At 48.5% G+C, this 21,228-nt stretch overlaps 8 protein-coding genes across 8 annotated transcripts; 4 read left to right on the forward strand and 4 right to left on the reverse strand.

Annotated features, from left to right (window-relative positions):
- Positions 1 to 50: 50 nt before the first annotated feature.
- Positions 51 to 1,320, forward strand: N7446_013047 (uncharacterized protein). The gene is made up of 5 exons (XM_058521789.1): positions 51 to 135; positions 192 to 507; positions 584 to 691; positions 762 to 986; positions 1,044 to 1,320. Exons 1-5 carry the CDS (start codon positions 91 to 93, stop codon positions 1,232 to 1,234), a joined length of 885 nt encoding a protein of 294 aa, XP_058365266.1. The 5' UTR covers positions 51 to 90; the 3' UTR covers positions 1,235 to 1,320.
- A 264-nt stretch (positions 1,321 to 1,584) lies between these two features.
- On the forward strand, positions 1,585 to 3,832 carry N7446_013048 (alpha-galactosidase D; the record flags this gene model as incomplete). Its single annotated transcript, XM_058521790.1, has 5 exons — positions 1,585 to 1,688; positions 1,745 to 2,043; positions 2,102 to 2,158; positions 2,211 to 3,009; positions 3,223 to 3,832. 5 exons carry the CDS (start codon positions 1,585 to 1,587, stop codon positions 3,830 to 3,832), a joined length of 1,869 nt encoding a protein of 622 aa, XP_058365267.1.
- Positions 3,833 to 4,143: 311 nt separating this feature from the next.
- N7446_013049 (uncharacterized protein) lies at positions 4,144 to 4,845 on the reverse strand (the record flags this gene model as incomplete). Its single annotated transcript, XM_058521791.1, has 2 exons — positions 4,144 to 4,419; positions 4,495 to 4,845. 2 exons carry the CDS (start codon positions 4,843 to 4,845, stop codon positions 4,144 to 4,146), a joined length of 627 nt encoding a protein of 208 aa, XP_058365268.1.
- Positions 4,846 to 6,735: 1,890 nt separating this feature from the next.
- N7446_013050 (serine hydrolase domain-containing protein) lies at positions 6,736 to 7,893 on the forward strand (the record flags this gene model as incomplete). Its single annotated transcript, XM_058521792.1, has 1 exon — positions 6,736 to 7,893. One exon carries the CDS (start codon positions 6,736 to 6,738, stop codon positions 7,891 to 7,893), a length of 1,158 nt encoding a protein of 385 aa, XP_058365269.1.
- A 1,646-nt stretch (positions 7,894 to 9,539) lies between these two features.
- Positions 9,540 to 10,527, forward strand: N7446_013051 (uncharacterized protein; the record flags this gene model as incomplete). The annotated part of the gene is made up of 2 exons (XM_058521793.1): positions 9,540 to 9,561; positions 9,647 to 10,527. The coding sequence occupies 2 exons, from the start codon at positions 9,540 to 9,542 to the stop codon at positions 10,525 to 10,527; spliced, it is 903 nt and encodes a 300-aa protein (XP_058365270.1).
- A 3,134-nt stretch (positions 10,528 to 13,661) lies between these two features.
- Positions 13,662 to 15,574, reverse strand: N7446_013052 (S53 family peptidase; the record flags this gene model as incomplete). The annotated part of the gene is made up of 3 exons (XM_058521794.1): positions 13,662 to 14,378; positions 14,433 to 15,403; positions 15,466 to 15,574. 3 exons carry the CDS (start codon positions 15,572 to 15,574, stop codon positions 13,662 to 13,664), a joined length of 1,797 nt encoding a protein of 598 aa, XP_058365271.1.
- Positions 15,575 to 17,520: 1,946 nt separating this feature from the next.
- Positions 17,521 to 19,402, reverse strand: N7446_013053 (flavin-containing monooxygenase; the record flags this gene model as incomplete). The annotated part of the gene is made up of 4 exons (XM_058521795.1): positions 17,521 to 17,988; positions 18,040 to 18,762; positions 18,822 to 19,195; positions 19,243 to 19,402. The coding sequence occupies 4 exons, from the start codon at positions 19,400 to 19,402 to the stop codon at positions 17,521 to 17,523; spliced, it is 1,725 nt and encodes a 574-aa protein (XP_058365272.1).
- An 884-nt stretch (positions 19,403 to 20,286) lies between these two features.
- N7446_013054 (uncharacterized protein) lies at positions 20,287 to 21,186 on the reverse strand (the record flags this gene model as incomplete). Its single annotated transcript, XM_058521796.1, has 1 exon — positions 20,287 to 21,186. One exon carries the CDS (start codon positions 21,184 to 21,186, stop codon positions 20,287 to 20,289), a length of 900 nt encoding a protein of 299 aa, XP_058365273.1.
- Positions 21,187 to 21,228: the final 42 nt, after the last annotated feature.

The following is a 21,228-nucleotide window of genomic DNA, read 5'->3' on the forward strand; positions in this document are numbered from 1 at the left end:
GTGCTTACAGATCACACAATTCAGCTTTGCGAACCCCCAGGCCATCCAAGCAAAGAATCACTTGTAAAAAAACAAAAATCTGAACGAAATATGGCTACACAAACTGTCATCGCAACCGGCACATCGTCGGGCCTAGTAAGGACCCTACTCAGCAATCAATCAGCCAACCTCTTAACCAAATTCCACGACAGGGATTCGAAGCTATCAAACAGCTCCTGGAACAGACGCAGCAGTCTTATAACTTCATCCTTGGTGCCCGGGACACGGCAGGAACTCGGGCCGCATATGATGCCTTGAAGTTCGACACTGCAAAGCACTCTGTTGCTATCTTGCCCCTCGATCTCTCTGACCTGCGTAGTGTTCAATCATTTGCGAAGCAAGCTCTGAGTCAGTTGGGCCAGAAGAAGCTGGACTCTCTGTTGCTTGTTGCTGGCATGCTGAACAGTGCTGAAGGGCCTGGTCCTCATGGTTCACAGTGGTGTGAATCATATGTGGTGAACCACTTGGGTATGTTGCTCTTCGAACTATCATCCGCGGTTCGTTACAACGGTTGAACTCCTGCTAACTTACAAAAAAAATGCAGCCCAGCACTATTTGGTTCATCTGCTGGCTGACGCCCTGGCTGCCTCGCAATCGCGCCTTGTTATTGTATCTTCCGGTGCAATCCGTGGCGTGAGAGGAAACGATCCCTGTAAGTCAAGCCCAAGATCCCCAAATTCCTCAGCTGAGAGCAAATATTAATGGCGGATTTTCTTTTCCAGCCACACTCGACGTAGATCTAAGAGCAGGCTCTGGTGCAAGCGCACGAGTAGTCTACAGTGCCTCAAAGTTCGCCCAGCTCCTAGGCGCCCACTACTGGCGTCGCCAGCTTCCAACCTGCACGGTTGTAGCTGTATCACCCGGTCTGATTCCCGACACCAAGCTTGCGCAACACCCAAGCTTAGGATTGACCATGGACATGCCCGATGCCAAGAGCGTGCCAGAGGGTAAGAGAATGCGAATCTGAATTGCTGGGTTGATACAAAATAACTAACTGTTTACAGGAGCCCAAAATATTCTCCGCGCTCTCAAGACTCAGGATCTGCCCAGTGATCCTCAGCAGATCTTTCTGACGAGCTGGGGTGAGTGGTGGCCGACGGATGTTTATGCCACCAGTCTTGATCCTGCTTTGCAGGATAAATGGTGCTTGAGTAAGGCGGATATTGAGAAGACCGAACCTGTCTTCAAGGAGTAAAGCTGCATCACAAACATTTGATCCGCTCAGACACTTCGATAGTTGTGCAGTTCGTTCAGATCGGACCTAAAAGTAACTAAAACCAGCCACCTAAACATACACAATGATTCAATCTTGAAACTTAACCCATTTTTCCGTCACACTATATCCCAGCGAATCAACGTTTCCTTCGGCGGAAGATCTACGGTTGTTGCATCTCCTGGCTTCCGGTTAGGGTAATTCTCCGGTGACAACTCCGCGTGTAAAACAATATGAACCCCGCAAATGAAGGTAACCCCGAAATAAATGACGCAAGATATAAACAATGCCCCTCCAGTTAATACTGTAGAGAGACAAGGCTGAATAGAACAATGTTGCTCAACATACTATCACTGGCCTTGCTGCCTTTCGGTATCAATGCCGCCATATTGAAGACCCGACTTGATGATGGAGTAGCAGGTACACCTCCAATGGGGTCAGTACCTAGCTGGATTAATTGTATTTGAAATAGCTAAACTAACACCACCGCAGATGGAACACCTACAACCACTATTCGTGTTCCCCGAATGAGAAAATTGTACGCTCAAACGCGAAAGCCTTGGTTGATCTCGGCTTGGAGAAACTCGGTTATCGCTACGTGACAACTGATTGCGGGTGGACGGTTGCTGATCGCTTAGCAAATGGATCTTTAACTTGGAATGAAACGCTGTTTCCAAGTGGATTTCCTGCTCTTGGAGAGTACATCCATGACTTGGGTTTGCTATTTGGTGTCTATGAGGATGCAGGTATTAAAACATGTACAACGGGAATTGAGCAGGCTGGCAGTCTGGGTATGCATATTCCAGGCTAATTCTAAGTTCTCTGGACCTCGCTAATGCCACTGTGCAGATCATGAGGAACAGGATGCTGCGACTTTCATGTCCTGGAATGTCGACTCGCTGAAATGTATAGGATCAGTACTTTACAAACAACGTCCGATAGACTGACCGTGGAGTAGATGACAACTGTTATTCTGACGAAGCCACTGGATACCCAAACACAAACTACGCGCCTAGCATTTCGCCGCGTCTCAGGTACGCAAACATGACGAAAGCGCTGGCTGCCCAGAGCCGAAAAGTCCTCTTCCAAATCTGCGAATGGGGTCTCGACTTTCCCGCGCTCTGGGCACCATCCCTGGGTCACACATGGCGTATCGGCAACGACATCATTCCAGCATGGCGAAGTATCTTCCGAACACTCAACCAAGCAGTACCGCAGACATCCTTCGCAGGACGTGGCCAATGGCCCGACCTCGATATGCTGGAAGTTGGAAACAACGTTTTCACAACACCTGAAGAGCAAACCCACTTCTCAATGTGGGCTATTCTGAAAAGCCCGCTCGTGATTGGGGCTGCGTTGAAGGATGAATTGACGCAGATCAGCGATGCCTCGCTTTCGGTTCTCTCGAACAAAGATGTTATTGCCTTCAACCAGGATTCTCTTGGCCAAAGTGCGAGTCTTCGGCGTCGTTGGACGGAACAGGCATATGAGGTGTGGAGTGGGCCCTTGTCCGGAGGCAGAACTGTTGTTGCGTTGATTAACTGGGCCAATGAAGCGCGGGATTTGACCTTGAATCTCCCGGATGTTGGTCTTCAGACTGCAGGAACTGCGAAGGATGTCTGGAAAGGCAAGACCGTCAGCAATGTGAAGACATCCTATTCGAGCTCCGTTGAGGCTCACGGTGTGATGCTTCTGGAGTTGCGTGATACTACCCCAGCGGGCGTGTACCCAAGCTCGAAATTTGGAACTCGGAACGGGTGAGTAGCTGCACTGCGCCGAAGTTGCAGCTTTGACACTGTTAGCTTGGTATTATTTACTGATTTCAGCAACTATAGCAACAAAATTACGTTCAATTCCATCTACGCGAACACGACTAGCGCCAATCATACTGTCTCTATCGTGTTTTCTAGTCCAGCAACTACGACTGGAAGCCTTCAATTACAGTCATCTTCAGATACTAAATCAATCAGCATTCCAGTCGGCAAGTCTGCCAAAAGCGTCTCCTCACCACTTTCTCTTGTGGCTGGTTCATCCAACGAGATTACAATTCAATCCACCATTTCAATCGATTCCATTCGCATCGAATCTCCGTCCAGCACATACTACCCATGTACTTCATTTACCCTGAGCGGTTCCGCGGCTCTTGCAAAATGTGGTACAGGATTCTGTCTTCCGGTCGGATCCAAGATTGGATACATCGACGGAAAATCGACCGCTCGCGCCAGCGTCCACGCAACTGTATCTTCACTCGGCACCGCCAGCGCAACCTCGAAATATCTGGAAGTTGACTTCATCAACAATGACATTGCTCTGGCGACTAGTTGGGGCTTCGGGTCGAACACCAGAAACATGACAATCACTCTGAACGGTGGAGACCCCGTCCGACTCGAAGTCCCTTTGACTGGTCGTCACAGTGAGCTGTTTGGACCGGGGTTAGGTTGGTGGGATAGCTCGACACTGGGGATCGTAGTTGACGGTTGGAAGAATGGTGATAACGAGGTAATCATTGGCAATGTGGCGGCTGGGAATGTGTTCCAGTCTTATGGTGCGGACTTCGTGGGTCTTCGGCTTTATAATTGATGATCTCGTGCCGGATAGTTGGCACTTTCTGGATTCAACAGCTTCATAAGCAAACGCAGCATCAGAAACTACATCTTGATCGATCGTATATCTTCCGAAATCGAAGATAAAATTGAGACACACCGGTGGGCTCACGCTCCCTCAAGGCTGCTTATAATTCAGTCATGTTCCCTACAGCAACAATAAATTTCATACAGCTTTTTACGGGATCCCAAGCAAAAAAAAATATGAAATTCGCGTTCAACGAGTCCAACGTGTGTCTCAATAAGCGTGTAGCAGATTTATATGTCCCAGACCTTAAGACCAAGCGTTCAGAGCTTTGCTGTCTTGCTTCTGGCCTTCTGCTTCTCCTCCCATATCTTCAGTGTATGCTGCGATTCTGCAGCCCGCCTGACCAAGGAAGCATGTAGTTCACTGTATTCTCCACCTTCCTCGATTATATTGACTTTTTTCTGTGTCTTCTGGTTGACGAAAACAATCCAGGAGTTGACTTCGCAGACCAGGGTATTCTGGGACACGGACCAGATCGAATAAATAACGAAAAACCTGTCTGATTGAACTTCTGCAATCCGAATCCCTGAAATAAGCTACTTAGGTCATGATAGCATATTAGTCCGTGTTCAACTGCGGTTTCAGGGAGAGTGGATAGAAATATAACTTACCAGGTCAGGGTATTTGACCATTCGCTTTCCTGCTTGGTTCAATCTATTCGTCATGACACTTATTCCACGGCCCGCCATGAAATCGGGGTATCTGTCTTTCAGCTGCTCCTGGAAAGACTCTAGGAGGCGAGTGAAGGACTTCGCGCCGATATGTGGATAGGTTTGAGCCATGACGTGTCCAAATGGATCCTGATCTTCACCCCAGGATATGCCATACTCAGCCAATGTAGGACGGTCGATTCCTCTTTCAATCATTGCTTGAACTGTTTTCTCGCGGAGCAGAGAGTACGACCCGTTTTGATCTGGGCTTTGGTAGGATGAGGCATCTAGTGCAGACATGAATGGTGCCATGATCACTTTGCACAAGAAATGGCAGGGTTTCGCTAAAGGTAATACTTTGAGGTGTGTCGGTTGTGCTTTATATATCTGCTAGTAAGTCCTAGAAAAGGAAGAGTAGTAATGCCGAATTGTATACTGTCTATGTCTACTTTATGTGTGTCTATCATAACCATATAAACGCCTATACCGAGGCTAGTAAAAGCAGTAATAAATACATTTATTTTGCTAGATATTGACATACACAGATCGGTTACATCATTAAAAAGAGGGAATACGGTTAGATTTTGCCCTTGTGTTACCACACTCAATGGTAGGTCCATATTATTTAATGATTGTGTAACCAAGTACATGTCACACTAGGCCCAAGAGCGAGCAGGAAAGTTTAATCTCCGGATTAAGGACCTATCTACTACCATTTCAAGCTTTCTACGGCTGTATTTAGATCAAAAGGTATATGGTAAGCAAATTTATAACGCCGCAATTGGCTGGGGGATCCCTTCCTTGTCGATCCTATGCGAAAAAGGAGGTAGAGTGTCATAACATTGCGGAAGCAATTGAGGAGAAAGGGTTACCATCAACCCCTCGGATTTACGCAGTCCACTTGCTATCACCTTGGCGGGTGTGGAGTATTCTGACGATATCCTATCTATCTCAAATTCGGCTATTCGAGGTGCGACCGCCACATCCAACCCAGCAGCGGTTGCCTCATTTTTCCATTATATCTGCACCGCTGTTTTGGAAGGGTTATTCGCCAACGGATCGTCGCATTGAATACCGTGAATACAGGTACGAAGAAGCGCGACTATGGAGTTTTGGCGCGTAGAGAGTGAAGATGGATAGTGCAACCCAGATCACCGCTGGGTAGTCTCCGGGGAGATCTTGGCTTGGGACATCTTTGTGGTAACAAAGGCGATGCGAACTCACTCAAAACTAAGGGTAAGTGACAGCGACTGCCGTTCCAGTCTTATCACTAATTGAGATTCTGTTACTAGGTTCTATCGGTCTTCCTGCAGTTCGGAAGTGTATTTTTTCTTTGCATTGAACATGGTAGCGACAGAAGACTGGTGCCGTCAAAATGGGGTACCGTCTTGGCACTATCTTGGCACCAAGATGGCACTTGTTTGCTGTGCCAAGACTTCTTTTTAACTGCATAGTTAGGTAATGCATTTACCTAAATAGGTATAGCCACGGCTACCATAGCACTAGAGTTTGTTTAGTGCCGCTGCACTTGTCAAGGCCTACTCAATGGGCTGAGCGCCCTGAATCACATGGTCGAGTGAAAACAGCGTTTTTGGAAGGACTGGGAAGAAAAGCAGTTTCCGAAGGCTTGCAGTCCTCGAAACTAGGAAGGTGGGGGGAGGGGGGGGGGTTGTGTTCCGGAAGTAAGCAGCATGAGAGATGCATGAAACGGACATTTACCAAGAAATTATCGGATCTTGGTGCGGGATTTACCTTGAAATTCGCTCGGATATCAGAGTCCATTTGCCGGTGGGGAAACACGTACAATCCTTGCCAATCAGTGTCCTGATTTCGCACATGTTTCTTTGAGCCTCTACATCCTGTGGACTGGGCATGCCTATGAATCCCAGTAGACTAACTATAAACAGCATATACACGCTTGTTCCTTGTCAGATTCGTAGCTTTCCCGAGGTCCCCTAGACCATGGGGCTAACTTAGCCGATGTTCTCATCTCCAATTGCAAGTCAATACGGGGTGTCCCCACAATCAGCACTAAGATTCAAGAGGATCACCCGGGCACGCATATAAATATGAAGTCACCGGGTTGTCATAAGCCCCCCACTGCAGTAAATATTCTTCTCGGTCACTGAAACCCATTGAAAGCTTCAAATATCTACCTCCAGCCACCTTAGACCACCCAAAACCGAGGCGACAAAATCCACAATGGCTGACACATACGGTTCCTGTGACCCGGCATTCAACCGCGTCCGCGATCTTCTCCAAGAAAGACTTGTCACAGGAGACGAAGTCGGTGCCTCAATCTGTGTCAACATTGACGGAGAGAACATCCTCGATATTTGGGGCGGCCATACCGACGCCGCTAAGTCCCGCCCATGGGAAAAAGACACCTTGACCGTCGTCTGGTCATGTAGCAAAGTAGTCACTGCCCTGGCAGCTCTGACCCTCGTTGACCGCGGCCTGCTGGATGTGGAAGAGAGAGTGTCAAAGTACTGGCCGGAGTTCGCCGCGAACGGCAAGGAAGACATCAGAGTGTGGCACATCCTCAGCCACTGCTCTGGCCTTCCCCAATGGGACAAACCAATCACCATGGAGTTTATGTACGACACGGAAGCTTCGACTGCCGCGCTCGCACAGCAAGCTCCTTGGTTCAAGGCCGGTGAGGTGTCGGCCTACCAACTGGTGAACCATGGACATTTGATCGGTGAATTGGTGCGGCGTGTGAGCGGTAAGCCGTTGAAGCAGTTTATTGCCGATGAGATTGCTGGTCCGTTGGGCGCGGACTTCAGACTCGGTGTGCCGGAAGAAGACTGGCCGCGTACTGCGGATATAATTGCTCCTCCTGTGATTATGCCAGAGGGCCTCGACCCGCAAAGCGTTTTGGCCAGAGCGTTCATCAATCTTACCCCGAAGGCCGAAGACTCTATGACCCCGGGCTTCAGGGGTACTGAGGCTGGCGGCGTGAATGGGTTTGGAAATGCGCGTTCGCTCGCTCGGATTGGCTCAATTGTGTCTTTGAAAGGAACAGTCGACGGGAAGCAGTATCTTGCGCCTAAGACTATTGACCAGATGATCCAGGAACGAATTCGTGGTATCGATCTGGTGTTGTACCTGAACCTCAGAATCGGTCTTGGAGTCGGCCTTCCGGTGCCGGAGAGCGTCACCTTCATCCCCGAAGGAAATATCTGCTTCTGGGGAGGTTGGGGGGGATCTTTCCTGGTCATGGATCTAGATCGCCGGATGACCATCGCCTATGCCATGAATAAAATGGGGCCAGGCATTTTGGGCAACGAGAACTGCAAGGCTTACATCGACGCGATTTATGAAATCATGGCAACCAGGGAGCCTTCTGCATCCTTGTGATGTACATATGTATTTTTATTCTGCACAAGTTCAACAGATGATTTTAGATATATAACGAAACGAAACCCCCGAGATCGCGTCACACGGTACAACAATGTCCGAGGTAGACCGTGTGGCCTTCGCTCATTTCATTGCTATCTCCCTACCGGTTCGATCTAGATCTCCAAGAAAGCCTCGGGTCTCCGCGGCGGTAGTGGGTTCGGGTCGATCATTTCCAATTCCTCCCTCTCCAGGGTCATTGTTTCAAGGCCTCTGCGAGCGGGATCCGGGCGTACGATCCGAGGTGGTATCTTCATTTCTGGGCACGAAAAATGCCACTCCATATGGGGTGCCACCGCGGAAAAGTGTGGAATCACATCAAGCACCGCTTTCGAGCGATCACGAATCCCTTCCCGCATTTACATCTCAAGGGTGAGGAAGAAATGATTAGATTCATGGCATATCTGGTCGTGAAGATGGGAGTGAGAGAGCTGGCCAAAACAGCACTGTTGTCATCTGATATAGACATCGCCAAAACCCGCAAATGGGTTGGATTTTGGGCCGAGATGAGTAACCCGCAAACCCATATGGGGCCCCATATTGGTCGACAAATAGTGCAAATATAGGAAGACTCGTGATTGCATAATTTTTGAATCTCTAGGCTGTATTTCTTTTTTTTATCTTACAAGCAGATATTCCGCGGGATAATGCAATTGTAGGATGAGCCATCTTGTGCAAACATGGATGGTGCCATGATCACTTTGGACAAGAAGTGGCGGGGTTTCGCTGAAGGTGATACTTTGAGGTGTTAGTTATGGGTTATATATCTGCTAGTAAGTGCTAGAAAAAGGAAGAGCTGTAATGCCGAATTGCATACTGTTCACGTCTACTTTATGTGTGTCTATCATAACCATATAAACGCCTATACCGAGGCTAGTAAATGTAGTAATTTGTCATTGGATGCATTTATTTTTCTAGATATCGACACATACCGATTGATTACATCAAAAAAGTGGGAACCAGGTTAGATTTTCCCTATGTAGCCACTTATTTATTAAATGATTGTGTAACCAAGAATATGTCACACTTGGTCTAAGAGCGGGAAGGATAGTCTAATTTCCAGATCAAAAAACTATATACTACCATTTCAAGCATCTTGCTGCAATATTTAGCTGAAAACGTATGTGATAAGCAAATTTAGAACGCCGCGATTGGTTGTGGGATCGCTTCCTTGTCGATCACTTGTCGGTGCGAAATAGTGAGAGTTCTTCTTAGAAACTTCTAGAAGTAACCACCTACATTAGCAGGCGAGTGAGACTCGTTGTTCTACAAGATAGGCGTAGCAGAGGTACTGTTCATGGCACGGACACCTTGGTCTGCGGCCTATTAGAGGACGTGAAGGGCTAACGGGGAGGCACAGCCTATCATAAATGTCTGCAAACTCGATGAATTTGGAATCTACTGACATCATAGTTAAATGTCCGTAGAACCTTACTTCCTGGGCAGACTTTTGCAAACCATCCAGTCATCTGGATAGGGTTATTCGTAAATTATTTTGGGAGGGAAGAGTGGTATAAATTCTGAAATTCCTTCCATTTTCCTGCGTAGAATTAGACCTTATGGTGCATATTACATTGATATCCTCTATCTTGGACATATCTTACATTATGGGTGAACAGGATAAGCCCGGTAGGTAACGAAAAGATCTGTTGTTTCCAGTTAATAGTTACTGACATGCCCCTGTTCTAAAAAGCTCTGTACGTGCTGGATACAGGAGCCAAGAACCTGAGCAACCCATTTAAGTCGGGCCAAATCTTAACCTGTGAGGCTTCAGGGGTTAGAATGAGGGCTATAATTGAGAACCTGTCCTTGCCCGATGGCATCGGCATATCACCAACGCAGCAGCGTCTGTACTGGTCCAATATGGGAACTCCAGGAGTTAACGACGGCAGTATCATGTCCTGCAGCCTCCGAGGCAGCGATGTAGCGACAGTGGTACCAAAAGGAGGGGTACACACCCCCAAGCAAATAGCGGTCGATGACCCAAGTAGAAAGCTCTATTTCGCAGATCGCGAGGGCCTCCGAATCATGCGCTGCGACATGGACGGCTCCCACCTTGAGACCCTCATTCAGACTGGTGACTGGAAAACTCCAGAACATCAAACCGATCCTATGCGATGGTGTGTTGGCATTACAGTCTCACCGCAAACAGGAAAGTTCTTTTGGTCCCAAAAAGGAAACTCGAGAGGTCATTGTGGACGAATCTTTTGCGCAAATATCGACCCTAGCGCCGGTAATGGGCGTGACATGAGCTTACTACTACAAGGTCTTCCCGAGCCTATTGATCTTTATTTCGATGACAAAAGACTCAACCTTTACTGGACAGACAGAGGAGAGCTGCCTTTTGGGAATTCTTTGAATGAGTTGTCGTTTCACTCTTCAGTTTTGACTCCAGGTAGTCAGACCCAGCATCGGATCCTCGCACGAAACTTTCATGACCCAATCGGGCTGGTAGTTGACTCCAAGCAAAGGTGTGCCTATGTGGCCGAGCTAGGAGGAAGCGTGTACAAGTGCAATTTAGTCGGAGGTGGCAAAAAAAGGATGTATCATGATGAAGATTGGGCATTGAGTGGAATTACTAGATCCCGTTTGTGATGGGTTTCATCGTTCGTTTCAAGGTTTTCATATAGAGTACGGAACCACCATTATTACTATACGATAGTAAATGCACCCATATCTCGGCGTACGCTTCCGGAATCGCTAGCAACTGTAAAATACGCGCCTGTTTGGCCAACCTTGGAGAGTACTTTCACCGGAACGAGATCTCGTTGGCAGAGAACCTGATCGAGAAGAAGTATATAAATCAATCAATCAACCAATCATAGTCCTCTTAACCTGCTGCAGCCTAACTAGTATCGTAATGGCTATGCAGGCTCTTCTTTCCAGTGGAAGCAAGAACTCGTGTCTGTACCCCTGCTCATGCTCCAGTACAAAAAGTGAAGCTGGTACTGAAAGAGTGGAAGCACCAGCCCATTACATGTAGGCCAAACCTAGAACCCATAAAACCCGCAGCACAAATGAGAAATTCAATGCCAGAAGGTATTGAATGCAAAATGAAAGCGTGGATGCACTGTCCACCTCTCCAAATCCTCTCTCTTCTCATAGTTCATGTAAACACCTCCGAGAAGATGTATCATTTTACTGTTTTGTCCTCATCCACACCGCTGTGATGAAGAGTTTCATTCCGGTTGACTATGGCTGTGCTCCCCATCTCTGCGATCTCGATCTTTCCTCCGTGGCATCGAACAACCATAACGAGGATCACGGGTTTTTGGTTGAACCCAGGTATGAAGTGCCTTTTCTCGGTCCTCGACCTTTTCTCTTTCGCATCTCCCTGATTCAAGTTCGGTTTGCATTTGACTTGAAATGGTTGAGCGCGTTGATCACGTGCTTTTGTTTCGGTCCCATGTATAAAGCGCCTTTGCCTGGCCTTCCACTTCTTCTCTTTCACATTCTCTCCAACTGATGGCATCCTCCACCAGGACCAGGAACCCTCAGCACCCTCATCACCCTTTGCACTTTCATCATTAAACCTTGCAGCAACCTTTCACAGGTAACCAGCTTTTTCCCTCACATACACAAAAGGCCCTTTGTCCTGACATTAACTATTCAACCCCAAAAATGAATCAGCCTTGAGACGCATCACGTGAGTTCCCATGCACAGATGTCTTCCACTCCAGATGAAAGGTTTTGTCAACTCGAGTCCATCTTGGCCTTGACCATTTATCCTTTGGGTTCCCCATTAGCTCAAGTCATCAAGCAATTATCAAAACAATGATCCTGGCGGTCTGCTAGGAGCTATGATCTTTCGAAGTATTAACACATCCACTCCTTCCATTACTTAGCAGAGTCGTCCCTCGTTCGCAGGAGATATTTTCACCCGCTGATTATGGTATCGCCTTGGCCAATGAATGAATGAATGGAACTCAGAAAAAATTGCCACATTCCGGATCTGGGACGGGGTCAATGCAAGACTCTACACCGGTAGGCATATCGAAAGCCGCATTGCCGTGTCAGGAACGATGCTTTTGGGAGTACTTGGAGACTCGATGCAATGATCTCTATACTACATCTGTATTCGAGCATTGGCGATCCAAACCGACATGTGGCGTCTCTCTTCTCCCCGTTCCAACAGATCATCGAAGTTTTTGCAACGTTTTTCGTCTGGCTGGTCTCTGCCAGCTATTTTTATAAGTCAACCAAACACATGCGCTGGTTCCTACTTACCTTTTTATGTACACATGTGTTGTCTCATTGCAAAAAGAGCAGGCATTATTTCCTTCCACCTGACGTAGCCTGCACTGGAGGTCTATCGTGTTGGAAGTCTGGTTGTGATGAAAGCAACGGCATGGAATCCAGCGGTAAGTGCGATCGGTATTGATTTGAATTATGTACAATGATCTAAGATGGTTGTGCGCTATTTCCTTTGCTGGTTGACATAGCTAATATCTCGCAGTTGAAAATGGTTGAGGGCTTGGCGCGTCTCGTGCAGATCCTCAAAACTCCTCGGTCCGAACCACACCACAAAGCATACTCGAGGATGTTACATAAATCCAAGAAATCAATTTAGCTGCTGAAGCTTGGATTGATAGCTATGGGATGAAGGGACAAGCTGGGATACCGGACCTCTGTTGGCAACTTCTCGGTCGTCGGGAGGAGGCCCGATTGATAATCGGGACATTCACCAAGGAGTTCAATATGCCATCAACTGTCGAGTGGAGAGATTATAACTTAGACATTCAGCCTCGCTCAGCATTTTCTCATCAGTCAGAAGAGAACGGGAGAACATACGTGAGCATGGTTTCTCCTTCCGCGGCCAATAACGGGATAATGAATGAAGCAGGATGTCCAATATGTGAACTCTTTACGCGGCGGTTGAAGGGATATCGAACTCATTGGTGAATGTCCAAATTACTGATCAGTTCGCCTCTCGATGCTTGGGGGAATGCCAAGAAAGCCTGATGCCTTCAAAAGTCAGGCCGAGGTGAAGGACCTATGTCTAGATTACCTCTCTCGATAGATCCGCTGGATCTGGGACTCTCTGATATGATTTGAGGAACTCAAAATGAAAATGGAAACTTCATGAAAATTTGTATCCTTTTTTGGTATTCCGTAGTCTTAGAATGTCTTTACCCTAGGTGGAAAAAACAAGGGATTTGGTCTTTGGGGGATATTAGAATATGTATTGACTGCTAGTTTTGACGCACTTGGGTTTTCTCATATTACTTCCATTGCAATCACGAGCTCTTTGGGGGTACTTCCGTGACAGATGAGCTGCAAATATAAACGAGGTACAATGTTGTTGGATGTAGATTACTTCCATTCAGAAGCTTCATTATTCAGGCGCCTTGACGCTTAGAGCTAGCTACACAAGATTGAAATTCTAGAAGTATATTTGATCATAGGCGAAAGGCAAAACTAGGTGTGATAATCCCGGCAGATGTGATGACCACAACACGACGGGGAGACCAGCTAGACCATTTTCCAAGACTCACCAAACAGGATTGTCAGCCGGTGACTAGGAGAAATTTACGGCAAGAGGAATGAAGGCATGTCACATGGTGAAATATGATTATATCTTCATAATATGGTAATTAGAATCTATATGCATAGAACTGGTGTGCATGCACAACCGAAGTTTTCATCGGAAAGGAATCAATCATAATCTGACACCCAAAAAAAGCAAAACACAGCAACAGCATGCAAGACCCATCAATAAGCCAGACGCTCTAAGCAACCTTGGACATTGCACCAAAGTTAGGTGTACCCAAACCGGAAACCGGGTCCCAGCCCTTCGTCGCGTTCCAGCTGGCACCGGCCACAGCGGGTCCACCGTTACTGGGGCCACCAAAGCGACCCTTACCATCACAGCCGGTGCTACCGCCGTCGACGATATCATTGAGGGTGGCGCTGGCAGTGGAGTATAGCCAGGGGTTAAGGAAGCCCATGGGGGGCTTGTTGCTGTTGATACGGCCGTCGTTGAGGAGAGCAATGACGCCAGCAAAGGCAGGTGCGGAAGCGGATGTACCGTCGACGCTGCTCAACGAGCCACGTTCGAATATAGCGTATTTTTGGCCTTGGGCTGAGACATCGGGGAATGCCCGGCCCTTGGGGTTGAAGAGACCGGACCAAGTGTCACCAAGGCCCTTGAGGTACGAGCCCACGGCTTCTTCTTGGTACTTGGGGCGGTCCCAGAGATCAGAGAAGCCGCCAGAGGAGAAGTACACGGCCTTTTCTGGCGAGGTACCGGTGGTCGCTCCGACGGAGGTAACCCATGGGCACGAGGCTGGGAACTGGGGTGGGAAGTGGGTTGCATTTCTGCCATCGTTGGTTTGGCAGGCGGCGCCGACGCCAGAATCACCGGATGAGAAGATGACGGAGACACCTCGGCTACCAAGCTGCGAGAACAAGTTACAGACTGTGCGAGCGTACGTCTCAGGGACACTCTGTGAAAAATGTTAGACGGCTGTGGGGGTAGTGGAGAATAGATAGACTCGTACCTGCTCATCCTCGCCATAGGAGGTGGAGATGACCTGCGGCAAGTCCTTGTTGTCCAGCTTGAGCACGTTCTGGAGGAAGTCGAGGTACGGCTCGTTGTTGTTGTTATTGGGGTCGGGCTGGTCAAGGTCGGGAACGAGCTCGCCACGACCACCAGTGCTAAACTCAACAACAGGAACAGGAGAGCTAACTCCCACAATGTACTGCAGGTCGAGGTTGGCCTCGGTGCTGTCACCGCTGCCTCCCTGGACGTTTCCGCCACCATTGAATTGGACGACGGAGAAGTTTTGACCCTTAGCATAAGAAGCGATGTTCTTCTCGAACATGGCCAAGTCGGAGTATTGAGCGTACTGCTCGAGGTAACTGGCGAAGCCAATCTTGTTGCCGTTACTGCTATTGGCCTTGTAGTCACCGATGTTATAAATGTCCTTAAGACATTGTGGGGTGATGATGCTGTTGCAGTCCGGGGAAGCTGACTGGGCAGCCATGCGGAAAGCCTCGTCGGCCTCTTTTGCCTGGCTGTGGAGAGTGTTTCGATTGGCGTGAATCTGTCCGAAGCGAGTAGTAGGCTGGATCATATTGACATGGGACGTGAGAGCGTCCGGAACGGAATACTCTAGGGTGCGGAGGCGCTCAATGTGTCTCGCATTGCTGACGTAGTACTGGAAGTTAGCTGCCAGCAGCTCGTTTGCCGTCTCTACGGTGGTGTGGAACGTCATCCAGTCTGCATCCTGCTCGATCTGAGTGATGCCAGCGCTCTCGAGCCATTCACGGATCGAGTCAGCGGACTCAGCGCTCGGTTGAAGCATGCGCTTCATTTCCTCGTGGGTCTGGAAATGTTTTCCATAATTAGGGTGGTCGGGAGTGGACATGTCCATGACGGCCTCCTCAAACCCAGCGGCATCGCCCTGTGCCAAAGCAATTTGTAGCTTCAATGGCTGGTTGGCACGCGGGGTGCGGGAATACCTCCATCCTATGTTGGGTCAGTTGGTTCCCGTCGTCGATTTTATTTTGAACCAATGCATTGAAACTCACCCTGGGGCACAGCCCTCAGGCTCTCAAAAACATCAGCTGCAGTAGAGGAGGCGAGAAGAGAAACGACCGCGAGCGATAATGCCCGATGCTTCCAAAGGGATGTAAACATGGTGACAAGAGCGAATGTGTACTCCCTACCAAACACCGATCGGGACCTCTATCAAGCGAATGTAGAAGAGACAAAGTATAAATACCTGGCGACACGAGGAGATCAACTGCAAAGGAGGGGTAACGGTGAATTTCTTATTTATTATGGTTGCATTGGCGGGGGGAGAATGAGCCAGGAATGTTGGAGACTCCCGACTCTAACATTGGGAAAGCGATTATTCACGACGATCGTGCGTCACTGATCCCTTGTCCCTGTGGACCCTTGTGGCGGATGTCCGTCGGGTTAAGGGTTAGCGAGCTTGTTTTAAATGGTTCGATGCTGGGATTTGATCTCGGACTCCTGCTGGCTGCCGCATGGTTGCAGTTGCGACCGATACTCCGTTGCGCCCGAGGCAAATCATGACGTTCCTAAATAGTCAGTGATGTGATTGGTATGGAGAAGATCTCTATCCCATTGTTACGGAGGCACCGGGGCTCCGAGGATCGGCAGGGGCAGACCCACACACTTGACGCGAGGTCAACAATGTGAGGAGGTGCAGCCGTTCAGGGTAAACTCCATGAAGGCCAGGCCCTGGTTGAAATTGCACCTGCTCCGCACCAAACAGTTGTCTCATCGCATTCAACAGCTCTTGGCTCCTTGAGGAGATGGGCGATACATGTACATGTAATCTCCAATGCACCCCTGCCAAGAAGTGGGCGGTGTTGGCATGGTGATCATGCACCATTGGAACAACTAACAGCCAATCACGCTATGTATCTGACCGGCTGAGGATGAAGCGCCCATATCCGTGGCGTTTAGTGTCCTAAATCAATCTCAAGATTCAGGTGCGTCGTGCATACAAACGGTCGTGCATGTTATTTGCATCGTGAAAGGCTGGAGGCTGGGATTTTGTCAATGCGCATATGTGCGATCCCAGCCAAGCAACTTTCACGGGAACTTGATGTGGCTGGGATAACTTGGTCGGGACTGGATATTGAGAGGCTGTCCATCCAGCCTTGCCTTTTATGGTAAAAATGAGTTGGGTCAGAATGTGCCTGACTCGTGGATGTGACGAGATGGGCAATGCATGCAGATGACACCTATCACGGGCGCACATGACGGTTCCCATTCACTCCGAGTCATATTTCAGTGGTTATGCGCCGTCTGAGTCGAATAATACCCTTGACTTGGACAGAAGTTGCTTCGACGTCGTTGGGTTGGCAGAAAGGGTCACGTTTTTGGATTAGTGACCGCCCAAACTACATAGATTGTCTGCTTTCGTCTATGATAGGGGGATTCCCTATTATGATGCGTTAGTAGCATCAATCGCTGTAAATATTGACTAGAAAACGCCAAATCATCTCAACTGAAATAAATGGTTGTATTGCTGGTATATATCTCTCGGACATCCAGGTTAAACCGCTTCCAAAAAGACATCTCAGACTCGTTTCGCCATTTTATACGGCTAACATATACATATCAACCAGCATCAATCAAACCAGACGCATCTGAATTGAAGGTGCTACATGAAGTAGCAGGTTGGTCGAAAGATTCCTCGGGGGAGAAGGGTGGAATTTGGTCACCTTCGGCGGACTTCATGTGAATGCCAAATTCAGAAAGAGCACGTTTTCCGAGAAGCTGAAGCAAGAAGCAACTTATGCAGTTGAACATCCTATCGACGTCCTTTGGACAACATTTATTCATCTTTTGCACGCATCCACGGTCAACATGGATCGCGCTAGTTGCCTTGCAGTGCCTCATCTTCCAGCACTTATATAAATAATGATCCGGCGCGAATGGGTTACGCACTTATGCTTCATGATGCCATATATCAGGTGTTTCAATTTCTCTGCTGGAGCTTAGAATATGACTAACACATCTTACTTGCGGCCCATTTGTGATCACCGAGTGCCCAACTTTGCCCACTGGACGAGAAAAAACATTTCGTTTACGCCATTGAATTCCGCTCAACGTTTAACCATGTCAAATCCCTCCTCCAAATTGTCTAGGGCCTTTCGAATCTCAGCGACATAAGCAGGGATACCACCAGAGTAGCACACTGGTTCATAAACCTTGCCAGGGATGCTACCACCCATATATGTCGATCTCGTCGTGGGAAAGAGAGTTCTGTTGTTGAGCTCGACAATATGCTTCTTCCATTCATCAGCTGCCTCGGCCTTGGGGTTGATATACTTGATGCCATTGGCCTCGATTTTGGTAATAGCGTCGGCGATCCACCGGCCCTGCACCGCAACTGACGTCGGACCATTACTCAGAAGCGTCGGACCTTGCGGACCATAGATGTGGAACATGTTGGGGTAGCCGCTGATAGTCATGCCGAGGTAGGTCTTTGCGCCAGGGATCCATTCATCGTCGAGCTTGGCACCGTCAATGCTCTCCAGACCGAGCTGGGTCATGACGCCAGTGACAACATCCTGTAACTGTTATTTTTCTACCATCTTGTAGTTGTATCAAGCGGAGCTTACGAATCCAGTTGCGACAGCGATGACATCAAACTCATGGTGAGTTCCATCCTCCAGGGTGATGCCAGTCTCGGTAAACTCCTTGATCGGGTTATTCTTTATGTCGACTAGATCCACTGACTCCCGGTTGAACTGCTCGTAGTAGTTCTGCTCTAAACATGGCCGTTTAATACCAAAGTAGTGCGGCATTTCCCATGGAGCAAGCAGCTCCCTCAGCCTGGGATCGCCAATACGAGCACGGGTTTTCGTGGCCCAGAACTTGTACGACTCTTTGTTAGCTTTCGGATTGAATAAGTTATCCTTATACAAGGCAACCCAATAGCGGAAGCCACCTTCCTTCCAAATACTCTCGTAGAACGCCTCGCGCTCCTCTGGGGTATCGTCAAAGGTGTTACGCTCGCACCAGTCATATGTGAAGCCAGCGAAGCTAGTCTCACGGAACCGGAACAGCTCTGGGTAGCAGGGCTTGATGCGCTCTTGCTCCTGGACGGTGAGATTGCGCTTGCGCATTGGAACGGCGAGATTAGGAGTTCGCTGGAAAACCTTCAGCTCGCCGGCCTCAGGGCCCCAGGCTTGCGTGATTTGCACACCCGAGGCACCAGTGCCGATGATAGCACAGCGTTTATTCTTTACGCTGATGTTTTTGTCGGGCCAGAAAGACGAGTGGTGCACGATGCCCTTGAACTTGTCTATACCGGACCATGGGGGAATATAACGTTTGGCGGCCTGAACGCTTCATCAGTAGATGTTCAGTTGAATGAAGGAATGAGGATGCGATGACTCACAAACCCGGTTCCGAGAACAAGGTATTTAGCCTTGGCCGTACGATCATCTGCAGTTTTGATGTTCCATTTCCCCTCTTCCGTATCGAACTTGGCCCCGACAACCACGGTGTTGAAAGAGCAGTCCTTCTTGAGACCAATTACCTTGTCGACGTGGTCAAAGTAAGCACGCAGGTCTTTGTAGTCGGGGTAGTTGCTGGGCCAATTCCATGTCTTGTATACCTCGGGCCAAGAGAACTCGTATTCCGGAACTTCGGAGTCGACGCCGGCGCCAGGATAGCAGTTCCATCTCCAGGTGCCACCCAGATCGTGACCAGCCTCGAAAATGACCGTTTTCAGGCCGCGATCGCGGAGGGTCTTGAGCATGAATACACCGGCTATTTAGTTAGCAGGAACACAATGCATGTAAGTTATGCCGACTTACCAAAACCTGCACCCACGACCAAAGCATCGACCTCGAGGTTTTCGGCATATGGTCCAGACTTATCGGCCTGGAATACCGAGTAATCAGTGAGCTCGGTGCTAAACTTCTTCAACTTATTAGGCATTCTAGGAATAGAGACCGTCTCTCCGGATCTATCCATTTTGGAGATTTAAATGATCACGAGTTGCACTTGTTGTCGGAGGATTAGGAGTTTGAGATGTCTTTCAGAACTTTTCGTTCTCGGACACATCCAAATTATATTGCATTCATTGCGATACATATATTCCTGCCGAGGTGAGCGTTGGCTTCGAAAACATCACAAGATACCCGCAACCTTGTCAATTCAATCCAGTGTACGTTCCACACGTGTCACTGGTGTACTGCAGCTGCCATTGATTGGATCCCCTTGGGCACTAGTTGCGGTTAATCCCGTCCCGTCCGCAATCCGGAGATGTTCCGCAGCGTTTGCGCAAACCACGAGGCAAACGAGGGAATTAGCGGGGAGGGGAAATTAGTCTCAACAGTATGTTTGAGCCTGTCGCTAAACAGCACTCGATTTCAGTCCCAGGGATCCTTGCCGTCAGCCGGAATACTCCATACCCACAATACCCCGCACGATCTCTCGCTTTTCCTTATATAGTTATCAGCAGTCATCACTGTGTATCCCGATGCTCATGTGATTTCGCATCTCCGTCAGATCATAGATAAGGCCTGCGAACGTCAAAAGTCCGGTATCCCCGGGCCACGGTTGTGGTCGCCGGCAAAGATGGGAACAAACTACTCGATCACTCTGCCGGTAAGCGGGGCAGGATCCAAAGGTAACGCGAATTTAGACAACGTTTTCTGGATTGCATCTTGCAGACTGCGTGGCAATTGGCTCATGTAGTAGAGAGGCTTTTCATTGATTCGACAAGGCAATACTAGCAGGACAGATGATATCTTGGAATAAAACCAGTAGGAATAATTAATTTACCATTGAAGCTCTGGGGAAAAGGAAAAGGTAACACTGAGAACAGCATCAAAGATAAGAGCGTAACAGTCATCTCAAAGAGGAAAAAGGGACTGTTTGGCCATAGCAATACGCGCCTCGGTGCGTAAATCGTCAAGGGAGAATGAAAAAATATCAAGTGGTGGCCGCCCCTGTAAAAGGGCATTTCCAAACAACATGTTCCGTGTGACCGTAAGAGGGGGCTGAGGAGATGAAGGTACTGGAAAAATGGCTGCATCCTGTTCTCTGACTGGGTCACCGTTAACGTCAAGTCGCCAAAGTTCAATCATACCAGCAACACCGGCTCGTCTCTTGTACCACTTAATCAATATCACAGCAGAAATATCACCTTGGCCGCCAATCAGTAGTCTTCGCATGTCACTTTCAAGAAGGGGTTTTGATTCGCTGTATCCGACTTCGAAGCAGAGCGTGGGGAGATTGAGACCATGAACATTCACATGCACATCCGGTTCTTTCCAAGAATTAGCATAAACGCCCCGTGTGAGGGTAATCGTATCCGCCACTTGGGCTTTCATCATTCGTTTCTCGGCCGTGGTCAGAAGCCCGGCTTCTATCCACTTGTCTCGTGCGTCTTGGAACCAAGTCTGGGCACAATTATGTAGCGGCGTGGGTATTTTGATCGTCAAGTTTCCAGTGTTGGGATCAAAGGACTTTCGGAGTGCTGGTGATTCAAGGTGTTCAAATTTCTGCCATAGTTGCATACCGACATGTGGCTTTAGCTGGGTAATGACAAGTAGATCAGGGTAATCGATTTGGCCAGGCTGGATAAGGCTTTGGATGGTTGAGTAAACACGGACGGCAGTTGGAATGTTCGCGGCAGAGACTTGGATGGGGAGTAATGATTTGTTTATTTCATCGTAGTCAGCTTCCGGAAGATAGGACGTGGGGGAACCAGGTTGGTGAGGCGATGAATTTGGACACGAATAGCACGACATGGTGAAGGAAGGTGGGAAAGGGGAAACGAAAATCGTGAAACG

This window comes from Penicillium canescens, assembly GCF_028828765.1.
Source record: "Penicillium canescens strain IBT 15451 chromosome Unknown utg000011l_segment0_segment0, whole genome shotgun sequence".
In the NCBI taxonomy this organism is placed as follows: domain Eukaryota; kingdom Fungi; phylum Ascomycota; class Eurotiomycetes; order Eurotiales; family Aspergillaceae; genus Penicillium; species Penicillium canescens.

Coding starts and splice junctions, on each gene's coding strand:
- N7446_013047 (XM_058521789.1), top strand. CDS start 91: ATGGCTACACAAACTGTCATCGCAACCGGCACATCGTCGGGCCTA. Junction 692..761: donor CGTGAGAGGAAACGATCCCT/GTAAGTCAAGCC, acceptor TTTCTTTTCCAG/CCACACTCGACGTAGATCTA. Junction 987..1,043: donor TGCCAAGAGCGTGCCAGAGG/GTAAGAGAATGC, acceptor AACTGTTTACAG/GAGCCCAAAATATTCTCCGC.